Source organism: Phoxinus phoxinus (assembly GCF_949152265.1).
Source record: "Phoxinus phoxinus genome assembly, chromosome: 13".
Classification (NCBI taxonomy): domain Eukaryota; kingdom Metazoa; phylum Chordata; class Actinopteri; order Cypriniformes; family Leuciscidae; genus Phoxinus; species Phoxinus phoxinus.
In genome coordinates this window covers 2,949,466-2,963,186 of record NC_136888.1, presented here as the reverse complement: position 1 = coordinate 2,963,186, position 13,721 = coordinate 2,949,466, and the positions used below count along the sequence as shown (strand labels likewise).

The following is a 13,721-nucleotide window of genomic DNA, read 5'->3' as shown; positions in this document are numbered from 1 at the left end:
GTTTTAATTTGAAAGCTGAGAAATAATTTCAAATCAAAAGTAATAAAACAAAGCTTTTTGCGATTATTGGATGGCAGGCGCAGTACAAATAATGTTTACTGAATGTTCACGCATCAACTGAAAACAGAAACAAAATTGGCTGAAATTTCGGCGCACCACTAAATATCTTTATATTTGTTTTATATATATATATATATATGTATCCTTTGTATATCCTTTCCTCTTGTGTGTGTGTGAAAGTATATGGATGTATCACACTCACGATGAGAAATCTCCATGTCATACATATAAAATAAAGCACATAAGGTAGCAGGGGCAGGAAGTGATGCGGAGGATAATAAATGAGGCAGTGCTGAAAAAGGTCTTTAGCACTGGCTCCAGTAGAACAGCCCCATTGTTTCCCCAGTTTACATCTCATCTCGAGTCAACCTGGATCCGAGCCACGCGGGCCATTCCCTCTTTTATATGCTCCGTATTGTTTGGATGTGAATTAGCGGCGGGTTTGTCTTTGTTCAGCTGCTGTGTAAATGAAGTCCTGTAACATGAAGCTTCATCGGGCGCTCTTCACCTCTGACATGCACAGCAGAAACCGTCCTTTAGTGAAGAAATGAGCCTCTGTGTGTGTTGGACCGTATTTGTGTCATGGCTATTCACGTCTTTAAGTGCATTTCAATACTTCTTTATACAAGTGCACACTCTATGATTTTTGTGGCCGGAGCCAAATTTCATGAATTGTAAAATATTTATTTTGTCTTTCTTTGATCGTTTCTTGTGGCATGCTCAATGATGGCTGAATAATTGGCCTCGGTTCACTTACTTAAAAAAAATTGAGTAAACCTGTTGCCTTAAAGGGGGGGTAAAATACTTAGTTTCAGTCAATCTCATGTTAATCTTGAGTACCTATAGAGTAATAGTGCGTCCTTCATATCTCCAAAAAGTCTTTAGTTTCATCATATTTATAAAATAAAAATACAGCTTTCCGATTCTAACCGGAAAAAGCCGAGGTCCTTGATTCTGGGCGTGGGAGGAGCTATAGAGTCAAGCGGGAGCGCCCGGGAAGGTTTGCTTATTATCGATCGTGGTGCGGTAGGTCATATTACTATATATATATAGTATTTGGTTTGCAAATCCAGCGACGACCTAGGCCTTGTTAATAAAACATTCGTCACTGAAATGACCAGAACACAAAACCGCACTTGCCACACTCCTTTGCTGTCCCGGAAATACAAACTGCATCCACTGTTCCAGTAACACTGGGTTCTTTGGGAAGCTGAACAAGGTAAACTTTCCCTCACACCCCAAAACACACTTTTTTGGAGACATTCTTGACATCAACCATTCCTATTTAGCGCTGCTGATGATGATTTCCGGTAGTAGCGCGTCGATGCATAGATATTATATAGAGATATATGATGTCTATGCGTCGATGAGCGCGGTCTTTCTCTCCTCTGGTCGACGTGTGCGTGAACGCGCTTTTCCGAGAGCAATGCTCATATAAGGAGTTCCACTCTGGTCTACGTCATTAGATCTACGATAGAAAAAAACCAGCCGAAACGTGTTGCAATCCGGAAGTATGATTTTCAGCACAGAAATTCTCTGTTATTCGTTCAAAATAACTTTTCAAACTTTGGCCATTATTAGCATGAGAATCCATCTCTTTAACACTGTAAACAACTCTGAATACATGAAACACCATTGTACCCCCCCTTTAAGATTATTAAGTAAATAAACTTAATGCTTAATTGAAAAAAATAAGTTATGTGAACTTGACAATTCCACATTACTTCATTTTTTTTGATTAAGCAAGTTTATTTACTTAATAATTTTAAGGCAACGTTTTTTTTTCAAGTTAAGTCAACTGATCACGATTTACAGTGTTGTGAAAAACATGATTCTTTCTTAAATGATTCTGAACTGATTTTTACGACGTTATGATGTTTGCTGCCAATTCCACACAAAGACACTGCGTTGTTGTGAGAAACCCAACAGGCTCTTGCTTGATATTTCAAATCTTACAACATGCTGAAAAATTTCAGTGTTGGCGCCATTGCTAAATTACAGTAAGGCCGTGTGTCCAAGCGTTTTTAGCCGGCTGAAAACGCCTAGCTGCGGGCGCTTGAGCGTTTTGGCAGCAAAGCGTTTCTTTCAGTTGACGTTTCGTTGCTATGGTACAGAATATCCGCGGCACAGTTTACTTGTTTGGTTAGCTCTGCTGGTCAATGTCGTTGTACAGAAAGAATGTTGTGACAGTTGGTCGTGTGGTATTTGTCCCGCCCCTCCTCCACTGTGATTGGTCGGTTGGGTAAAAAGTGACCGTGATGAGCGCTGCTTTTTACCCAAAGTTGAACATTCTTCAACTCTCGGCGACCTGTAAAAAACACAGAGCGCTCAGCGCTTCAGCGTGAAAAAAGCGCTCGGCGCCTCGTTGCGCTCATGCCGTTTTAAATTGAAAACACGCAAGCCGCGTGAAAAAAACTCTTTGGTGGACACACGGCTTAAAGCCTGGTGTCTGAACTGTAAACAAAAGAAAGTCATTCAATGCAGATGCCATATATTTCCGGTCATATTTCATATATTTAACAGTTGTGTGAAAGCGAAATTTTGGTATTGTGACAACTAGTGTGTACCATAATGTCCGGACTATAAGTCGCTCCGGAGTATAAGTCGCATTTTCTTTTTTTGTATGTATTATTTATTGATTGTTTTTAAACTCTTTGGCTTAACTATCATTGAGGGAACTTGCTGAAATGTATAGAGAGACAAGAGTTAGTTTTACAGAAAATAGTCTCCAACAGTTAATGAGAGAAGTGCTAGTTTTTAGACTGTTTTTGTAACCTTTGTTTTTATTTTTACTCTTATCCACTGTTTGTTGGACCTTTTGCACTTCTTTGCCTTTAAAGTATTTAACTTCTTTTGGAACGACTTTTAAATGGATGCCTGGTGTGATTCTCCTTGCCACCTTACAACATGTCACCAGTTTTGTCACATCATTTTAGAGTTTAGACAAACATAATTTTAAAATAGAGCTGTAAGCTGCGGTTTCAGGGCCAAGCGCACTAGTTTTACATGCTTTATAAGGCTGTATTTGTGTGGTCATGAGCCACAGTGCCGTGTTTTTAATAAAGACATTTTAGAAGAACACAGGACCTGTCTCTGCTTACCCTGCTGGTTTAAGCTGGTCTCCCAGCCTGACCAAACTGGTGTTTAGCAGAGCTTCCAATAATAGAGCTTAAGCTGGTTTCATTTTTTTTATACTGGGTAGTTTATTGTTTTCATGTACACTTACACTTAAACCTACACATTAAATCAAATATATTTGCTAAATTATTTCACCAGAAATTCCTAATGAAGCTTTTCTTTGCATCTGCAATTGTCTCACCGTTTTCCTTCCGGTTTATTTTTTCGTTTTCAACAGTTTGAAAATCAAAACTCCAATTACTTACTGTACATTTGTAAGACTTGGTCTGAAGATGATCTGAACCAATTTAGGTGAAGATTGGACAAACATTGGGCATAACAAATCCACAAGTCAGCTTCACCACAGCACCATTGAAGGATTTCCCCCTGCAGTTACAGTAATGTCCAATATATTTGACAAAGTCGGTATTAAAAGGCTTTGTTCCAAAACCTAATGAGTTGTTAGGTGGCATTTTAAAGTGTGCTCACAACAGAAATATGGACATCCCATGTTATCTTTATGGATAAGGCAATCCTAATGCATTGCAAAATCCACAAGTCACATGCACTGCTTGTATACTTTTATGGCATTTGTTTTTTATGTGGTCACATGGGAATAGAGCCTCATGAAGATCCTTCACATTTCTCTTTCTGTGAATAAAAGCAGCAGCAGCAACAACAGTTTGCATATTTTTGGGTGAACTATTTGGAGCACTGAGAAATATTGGTGAAAGTCTCCCAGTTTCCATGGCAGAAGTGATATGCAGTTCTCTGTAATCGTGTGTAAATTGTCTCTCACTTAAGCCTAGAAGTCAAGTTATATTTCATCAGTGAGTTAATGCGAGCCACTCCACCCTCTATTACATTGTTTATGAAAAGACACCCAAAACCAGCAGGAATACGATTCATTTCTGCAGTGATGCAACATTGTGGAGTGCCACAGCAGACGCAGGAGACACCCAGTGAGATGATACGTTACGCTCGTGTTATTGTTGTTGTGTGGTTAGTTTGGTTTGGGCTTGTTTTCTCGATTCCAGAGACCAACGGCTCATAATAACGCTCTGCTTTGATCTTCCCTTGTTGGTGCTTATTTATTCTCCTCACTGAGAATATTTTGTGGTGATGTTAATGGGCCCTCCCAGCACACATTAAAGAGCCACGAAAGCCGAGAGAAGTCTGTGAGGGCTGAGGTGCGGGCAGGACCGGTGTCTGCTCCTAATTGAGGGAAAATGCGTTGCACATGGGCTGTTGGCTGCTCGCTGTTTGAAGCGGAGTGTGAATGTGTGTGGAGCGTGCTGTTTGTGTTTGTACGTGTGTTCACAATGCGAAATGAGTATCTTGAGTAATTAGTGTGGGTCTTTCAGCTCGCGTTTATAAAAGAAAGATGTCCTCGTCTGTCGCTGTGTTCAAGAACCCAGTGATCCTTCATTAGTCGGGGTCTTGGGCAGGGTTGGAAAATGAACATGGGCTGCGGGCAAAAATGCTACCGAACTGAACATAAATACCCCCAAATTCAAGATACGCAGAAATAAAGGCTCTTATAATAAAACTAAAATGATTACGGCATGGCTTGTTTAACTATAAATGTGTGAATATCCAGTTTCAAGCCAACTTTATGCCAGGATTTCACTGGGAATCGTTTAGCATGAAACTTTTATGTTCATATTCTGAGTCCGCTTGCCTGCTCCTATATCTAGTATAGCCTACATCCCCAATAAGGTGGGAGTTAGGTCTTTTATATCACTGTTTTTTGGCCATTGAGTTACTTTAAGTGTGCTGACCGCAGGGGAATCCTGGAGAATGAGTATTGAGGGAAACACTAGCTCTGAAGCACAGCGCCGCGATATGAAGTTAAGAAAACTAAACAACCGAGAGAAAAATATGTCTACTACCTCCTCAGATGTAACATTTGATCTGTACATCAGCATCGGGGAATAACATTATAATCTCGTTCATGGTAGAGAAAGCTGCTTACATGTGCAAAACTAAATGTTAACACATCTTTTGTGTCTTTATCAGCTTTTCCATATATAAACTGGCCCTGATAATCATCACACTAACACTTGCCGCTTGCTCCATTTCTGTAAATCCATTTTTATGAATGAATGACTCTCTCACCCGTTGCTCTTTAGTTCTTTTTTAACAGTCTCAATGTTGCAAAGTTCATCAATTATGAAATAAATTCAATTTAGGCAGCATAGTCAAGTCATATGGATGTAACATAATTGCCAATTCAACAAGTTTTTTTTGTTTCAAAAACATTTGTCCTTATTTGACTTCTATACTTTCACAACTACCTGTGTTTTGTAGTTCATTGTTTAACCAGAAAAGTAGTTGACTAGTTAACGAATCAGTGTTTTGGCTTTGTTATAAAACCCAATGAGCTGCTACATCCTTTTTGGCAGTCATACTATTTAAAAAATCTTCCCCCTCTAAAGGTTGCTAATGTGACAGCAGCTTTAGTCTGTGTGTTGCATATTTTGGTTGTTGGAAGATGGGGTGAAAACCAAGCATTTTGTTGTCAGGAACCAGTAAGTGTGTTTTTCTCAGTTCACTTCAGACTCCAGCGCCTTTCAGACAGAGGCTGTGCCTGTGATCCAGGTCACTGTCACATTGTTCTGTGGAGCAGTAGGTACAATCTTATTCTAGAGCATCTGCTTGTAGTTATGGATTTATCCAAGTTTTGAATCCCGTCAGCTGATGAAGGCCCTCTGATGAGTGACGAGCGGTCTTCGGGGATTGGGTAACCGAGTCCAGATGCTCTCACATGCACATCCTACCAGTTTACAAATAAATGCTTTACTGTGTATACCATGCAGAACAGGTTTACGAAATACTCATGTGTGACATAATCTGGTTCGGGATCTTTCTTTAAAAATTACATGGGGTCAGCGGTGAACTGAAACTGGCAGATATTTATAAATGCACTTTTTTATTTATTAATTAAGCAACTGCTTATGAATCAAGAGGAGAAAAAGTTTGTTGGAGTAAGAGTACGTCACAGTCAAGATGTTTTTTTGGGTCTGAAACGACTCAAAACAGTTTTCAGTAGAGCACAACTTGACTTTTAAAACTTTAAAGGGATAGCTCACCCAAAAACAGTCAAATAGTCATCAGTTATTGGGGCAAAATACACAAATTCACACAGACGCACTGATAGAAATAGTTTTCACACAATAAATATTAAAAGCATTTCTTTATGAAATCTTTATTATTTCAGTCTCTTGTTTAGATTACCATGGATTTAGCCATGTAGTTAATAGTTTTTTCATATTTAGTTTCTAAATCTGGGACAGGAGGAAAACAATGCATTCTACTCTTAAAAGAGAATATATATATATATATTTTTTTTTAAATGAGGCACATGAGAACGGAACCAACTTAGACCATCATCAGTGTAATGATATAGACAGACACAGGTGAAGTGGGAATACTGGGATCAGCTGTTGATCCCTTTGATGCCTTGAAATTTAGTATAAAGTAAGCAGGCGGACACAGGCTTATTTATAGCCGATATGTCGCCTCTCTCTATGAGCTCTTTAAAACAGCTCTGTTTACACACGAGCACACACACACATTCAAACACTCTCTCTCTTGTGTCAGTGAATGTAGAAATGACACAGAAACCCCCTTCTGTTTGATAAAGACCTGCTTTATACCTGAGAGCATTTAGAGCCACATGTAGGCTCTGTTCCAAAACCTAGTGAATGGCCTACGTAGGCAACCTTTAATATTTGCCCGTTTCAGCACACGCCCGAAGCCCAAAGTAACCTGTACTTGCCTGTGTTTCTCTGCACCTCGGGTCACGTGGACTGTTGAACAGCGTCTCTTTCGCAGCTCAGTGCGCTTCTACACGTGACGTCACATGATTCGACTGATGGTGAACTCGAAATAGATATCGAAAACATAAATTAACATTGATTAATTTGAATCAAACACCAAAAGACAGAAAATCCCTCACTGCTCTGGACTGCATAACTTTTGTAGCTTTAATAAGGATTAATCTGTTTAACTTATTCAGTGCAGGCTATCACGTGTAAGTTTCTGAGCTTGAATACTACTGGTATTGTCACGGTTATGTTCGGCTAGTTTCTATTTTCATGGACTTTTAGTTAGTTTTTGTCAGTCACATGTGGAACTTTATTCTTCTGTCTTTGCACTGTTTATTTCTTTTGTATCTTTGTTCTATTGTGTTTATTTGTGCTGCCTGCCGCTTGTATTTTGTTTATTTGTTCTTATTTTATTACTGTTTATTTGTCTTTAAAAAAACATCATATTAGTTAGGCTAGTAGGTTTTATTGTGTATGATTGAATTGAGAATTGTGAAATTTAGCTTGGGCCAAAAAAACATTAAACATTTTCACATTAAACCCCAACAAAAAATTAACAAATTCACCACATTCACAATAAATCTGCGTAGTTTTAAAAACGAAACTAGCTGCTAATTCAGTGACGTCACAGAGCTTTTCTGACATGCTAGATAATGTTTATGTCATAATGTATCCTAAGTCGATTAGTATTGAAAGTGCAGTGAATGCAAACTTTCTGGACACTAGCACTATCAGCCATGGCAGTTTCAGGAGAGACGCACAGAACAATCATTTAGAGGATTTACTTCTGTATGTTAAAGAGATTTTCAATGTGCATGTGGCCTGTGTTTCTTCTTCCATTACTGCTTTAATCTGTTCATTTACATTCACAGACGGCTCTCAGTAGCACTGGCCGCCTCTGTGTGGTGTGTGTCCTCCCATTCACCCGTCTCACTGCGTGTGTGTGTGTGTGTGTGTCTCAATTCGCAGAACTGTATGGTTTCGACGTTCTCATTGATTCCAACCTCAAACCGTGGCTCTTGGAAGTGAACCTCTCCCCCTCATTGGCATGGTGAGCAACACACACACACTAATCCTTTGATTTTTCCATTTTCTTATGTGTATGCTGATGTGTACAATAACTGCTTCGCCCTAGGTTTTGGGTGTCTGTGTTCTGCCTGTGTTTAACAGGCAAGTGCAATTTGAGATCACTGTGTTTTGCACTTTAAATTCCCATTCAAACAAATCATTTTTGGTAAATATAGAAATGCACATGTGCATTTTTGGCCCCTGTGGCACCATATTTTGACAGGGGGAAATCTTGACAGTGATGTAGATCACAGTTTAGTTTAGGGTCCAATTCTCAATATTAACTAACTATATTAACTATGACTTTTGCCTCAATAAACTCCTAATTACTCCTTATTAGTAGTTAGTAAGGTAGTAGTTAAGTTTAGGTATTGTAGGATTAAGGGATGCCGAATATGATCATGCAGAATAAGGCATTAATATGTGCTTTATAAGCACTAATAAACAGCCAATATCCTAGTTATATGCAACCAGTTAATAGTGAGAATTGGACCCTAAACTAAAGTGTTACCTTGAAGTACAGTGGGTTCAATGGACTGTACAGTAGTTCAACAAAATGCAGATTATTGAGCTGATGAAAGACTTTCCAAAGCACTTTCAATAGACAAAACCTTCATAAAACAGTTGTGAAAGTTGAGTTCCAGGACTTTTATAAAGTGCATGCCATTTTAAAAGATTGTCAGTCTAATTTTTATCCGTGTCAAACTCAATATGGTGTAAAGAACATCTCAAGCATTCCTTATGAACTCACTGATCTACGCAACAGTATCTGTCATAAGTGGAGGAATCAAATCGAAGCCAAGAAAAGCCTATTTTAAAGCGTGACACCAGATGAGAGGAAGGATTTCCCGTTACAGGTGATTTGGTCGTCCATCAAAGATCTACTCCATTGGATGTTTTCAGGTCTAGACATGTCCAAAACTGGATCAGAAGCTTTGATGCTCTGTATGAAGATATTGCTACCAAGTAGGGGTGCCACGATTCTCCAAATCCTCGATTCAATTAAATTTTCGATTCTTAAGGTCACGGTTCTATTCGATTGTCGATTTTTACTTTTTTTTTTAAAGCATAGGTTGCTATGCCATTTTTAGACCAGACTTGCATAATATCTGACCTTTGTTTGCAGTATACCACACTACATTGTCATTTAAAACATTTATTAAGAACATAATGTAACAATAACTTATATCTTCAGTCAATTGGAAACTTAAGCAAAATAAACTGCCATCTAGTTTCTCTTTTGTAGCTGGAGAATCTATGCGTCGATTTAAAATAGAAATCGTGACACCCTTACTACCAAGTGAGGCAACCACAACCGCCATCATTTGACAGTATTCCATCATCATCAACTGTATGAACATCCCGAATACTCATCGTCTGCTACTTGGGAGTTGAAATGAAGGGTTAGAAAACCATCCTGCGTTTCCATGCAAGTGGTTTCCTAAAGACTGGTAAAAGCCAGTTTTCCCTGGAAACTCTCTCTCATCACTGGCATTCAATTTCCTAATACTACTAATGAACATTGTCAAGATGTTCAGCAATGACATTCATTTACATTTATGCATTGGCAGACGCTTTTATCCAAAGCAACTTACATTGCATTTCAAGGTACACACATTTCCATTCTTATCAATTCTTCCTTTCTCTGGGAATCGAACCCATGACCTTGCAAGCGCCCATGACCTTGCAAGCGCCAACGCTCTACTGTTTGAGCTACAGGAAAGCTCAGATTGTCATTGTCCGGTATTGTTCGTGTGTTTGTTCGAGTATCACAAGCTGTTACGTTGCATTTGCTCTCTTGGATTTTTAAAAAACTACTTTTGCAAGCTGTTCCGAACCAAACCATTGCATAAATATTCTCATGAGTCTGGTTGGCAATAATTATCCAAAAGAAAGTCGACATTTTGATTCACTTTTGCGACGGGATGCTGTCATGATTCTGCCTTCTTGTCCTTGATTTTCTCTAGTCTTGAGGCAGGATCATGACAGACCCATGTTTTGTGTGCAAGCACATGGCCTTGTGTTTGGGCCGTGTGCTTGTGTTGTCTCGTCACCCAACCCCGCCCCCTTGTTCTCCTCGTTGGTCATTGTTTCATCTGTGTCACCTGTTGTCATTATTAGTTTCTCCCTATTTAATCCCTTTGTGTTTGCTGTCCTGTGCCGGTTCATTATCTATCCCTGATTGTCTTTCTATGTGTGAAACAACCCGTGAGTAACCCGTTGAAAGTCGTGTCTGGAAAGAAGTGTTTGATTCTGTCTTTACTGTTAGTTTAGCGTCTAGTTTATTGTCTGAGTCTTAGTCTAGTGTTGTCCGTCTAAAGTAGTCTTACCTGTCTTGTTTTGCCCCCTCGTGGGTTTTGTTTTCTCTGTTTTTTTGTCTTTAAATAAACGTTGTGTGTTGCATACTGTCTGCGCTTGGGTTCACCCTCATCCTCATAACAGATGCCAAAACTTTTACATTTACATTTATTCATTTAGCAGACGCTTTTATCCAAAAGTGTTTCACGTTTTTCACACAATCAGGCTTGGGAGGGTTACTTTAAAAATGTATTCCATTACAGTTACAAATTACTTCATAAAAAAAGTATTCAGGAACGTAATCCAAGTACCACAATATGAAAGTAATGTAATCTGATTACTTTTGGATTACTTCAAGGTCACATATATAAATAAAGTCAAGCAAGAAGAAATATATATATATATTACTTTTATTTATAAATACCTGGTCCGGTGTAAAATATTTGCAAAATATAAACTATTTAAGACAATGTCATATACAGTAGCTGTAATTATCTTTGTTGTAGCTTAAAACCTATTAAAACTAAGCGATCATGTCTCATTTCCACAAATTGGGAACACACAGCCCTGAATATATATTTATTATGTAAAGGGCTATACAGACATCTAGTGGCTACATTATGGTATTACAGATTATTTTTGTTTTATTTTTAACTAATGTACGTGTACAAGGAAAAATAAAAACACATCTAAAATTTCTACACAATCTAAATATTCGTTTATTTTAAAATAGGCCTACACGTTGACTAAAGCCGTGATCTTCATTTGCCTGACTGAACTTGGGGCGTTGGCAGTGGGTGTTCCCGTACGTTATACAGCGAACATCCCATTAAGTGAGAAGAGATTAAGAAAGGACATTTTGGTACACAACCACGTTGTTTGCATTTTCTTCTTTGAAAACAAAATAGCAGCGGAATTTCCATGAATTTAAAGCGTTTTTACCCACGGGCAGCAACGTTTCTACTAGCAGATTCAGGCTACGTTTACACGGTGCCGGTTATTTTCATAAACGGACATTTCACCCTCTCCGTTTTCAGAAAAGTGTTCATTTACACGAACCCGTGTATATGCTGTCAAGAGCATGCCAAACCTATAGGTGGCAGTGTAACGAGAAGCTCAAGCCCACATTAGCCAATCAGAATCCCGAAAATATAGGTCGCACTTTTGACGCAGTGCAAGTTCAGTCGCATACTGTGACGTCGACTGCCTAAAACTCAGTTTTTCTCAGTTTACATGCAAACGTGCAAACAGAGTTTTCCAAAATCTCCACTCTGGCCGGAGTTTTTAGAAAGAATCGGTTTCAGAGGAGAATTCTCCGTTTGCGTGTAAACGAGGGGCACAACCGAAGGGAAATGTCTCCGTTTTTCAAAATAACCATGTACGTGTAAACGGGGCCTCATTCTGCGCGTCTGAGGAGACTGTAGACGGCTGTTATTTGCGCATGCAACAGCGTGTGGCGCATGTGAGTCATTCCTGGCAACAGAACCAGGAACTACCATAATCAAGCAGCGCTTAATAGTGTTATTATGCCAAAATACGGATTTATTAAGTTTTAAATTAAACCATTGTAATCCTGAAAGTAATCCCCAAAATGTAACTATAATCTGATTACTACGTTTTTTGACGTAACTGGATTTTTGTATCCTGATTACATAACGCCGTTACATACTCCGTTACTCTCCAACCCTGCACACAATTCTTCACACACGTCCACATCATTCATACCACATGGTAGAAGTCCTCATCCGGAGCAACTTTGCCTCTAAAGCTCTATTCGGACAGGACTAGTGTGACATGGAGAGGTGGGGTAGACTAATTATCACCAGAGCTTCTCGTGAGTTTAGTCCCTTCTGAATGTGTATCTCAGTGATCATGACGGACAGTGTCAGTGAAGATTACAGTGACTTTTACCTTCAGTAACAGGTCCGGGAAAATGACCTCAGGTAACACTAATCCCGTGCGAATAGACCCGCTGAAAATATGTACGGAAATATTCTGTCATTTCCTGTTTAAAAGCCACATCACAAATGGTGAACCTATCATTTTTTTTCTTTATATTCAAAACATTTTTAGACCTTTTTTCTGAAAATAATTGAATGGATGCTATCTTTTGAACTCTTGGCATGAACACAAACTGAGGTTTCTACCATTCTCTCATTATTTTTCATGTTCATCACTATTTCAAAATAAAGGTCTGAACACGCCTCAGGAGTATGAACATATTATTTGTTGTAAATTGATAAATTACGGCTCCTCTGTAATTTATTTTAAAAATCAGTCACCAAATATGTAAACTAGAGTTGCCAAGGTTTATATAACAGTGCACTAATACTTTCCCCCCTTTTTATATTTCTAGTGATGCTCCTCTTGATTTGAAGATAAAGGCCAGCATGATCTCCGATATGTTTTCTCTTGTGGGTGAGTTTCTGTTCACAGTCCTCTACCACTTCACCTCAGTCTCATGTTGTAAATGCTCTTGTATGGTCACATTTTCAAACCACAGAACACCCATAACTGCAGGTTACCGTCTGTGGCCGTGGCTTTTGTCATGTGGGTCACATTTGTTTGGTGTAAAGTAATGACCGGTTAAGAGGATGGAGGGTTGTGCTTTCCTCCCTGACATGAGGTTTTATAGGACTCTGTGATTTTTACGATGCGGAAAACACAATATGAAATTGCTGAATCCAGTATAACACGGAATGTTACAGAATTTGGCAATTTTTTTTATAAATAATCAAATGAAGGGATACACAGTTAATCAAATGAAGGGATACACAGTTAATCAAATGAAGGGATACACAGTTAATCAAATGTGACCCTGGACCACAAAACCAGTCACAAGGGTAAATTTTTTTTTAAATTGAGATTTATACATCATATGAAAGCAGAATAAATAATCTTTCCATTGATGTGTGGTTTGTTAGGATAGGACAATATTTGGTCGAGACACAACTATTAAAAATCTGGAATCTGAGGAGCAAAAAAATCTAAATATTGAGAAAATCTCCTTTAAAGTTGTGCATATATGTTCACGATTGTGCTGCATTCACTCACAAAAATACATGTTTTATATATTTACGGTAGGAAATTTACTAAATATCTTCATGGAACATGATCTTAATATCCTAATCAGAGGTGTAGTGGTAAAACAAGAGATGGGTAAACTATAAATTCTGGTGGTGGTCACCCGGTAAGGTGTGTGTATCCTGATGTATAAAATGGTTGAAATCTATAAAGTTTCCTAAATTAAAAAAACAGAGAGAACAAAAATATTTTTAACCCGTAATTGCAAAACGAAACCGGTTGTTGTATTTTTAAAACACAAAGTTGAACACCAAAATTTTAATT

The 13,721-nt window shown here is 38.5% G+C and overlaps 1 protein-coding gene across 3 annotated transcripts in view; it reads left to right on the top strand.

Annotated features, from left to right (window-relative positions):
* The window catches only part of ttll5 (tubulin tyrosine ligase-like family, member 5), a 169,311-nt gene that overhangs the window by 33,219 nt on the left and 122,371 nt on the right, over nucleotides 1-13,721 (top strand). For all 3 annotated transcript variants that reach the window (XR_013800000.1, XM_079633051.1, XM_079633052.1), the window contains exons 13-14: nucleotides 7,977-8,058; nucleotides 12,730-12,791. Coding sequence is in view for 2 of the 3 variants with exons in the window: in XM_079633051.1 (XP_079489177.1) it covers nucleotides 7,977-8,058; nucleotides 12,730-12,791 (144 nt within the window). In the remaining variant the exon portion in view is untranslated. The remainder of the gene's footprint in view (nucleotides 1-7,976; nucleotides 8,059-12,729; nucleotides 12,792-13,721) is intronic.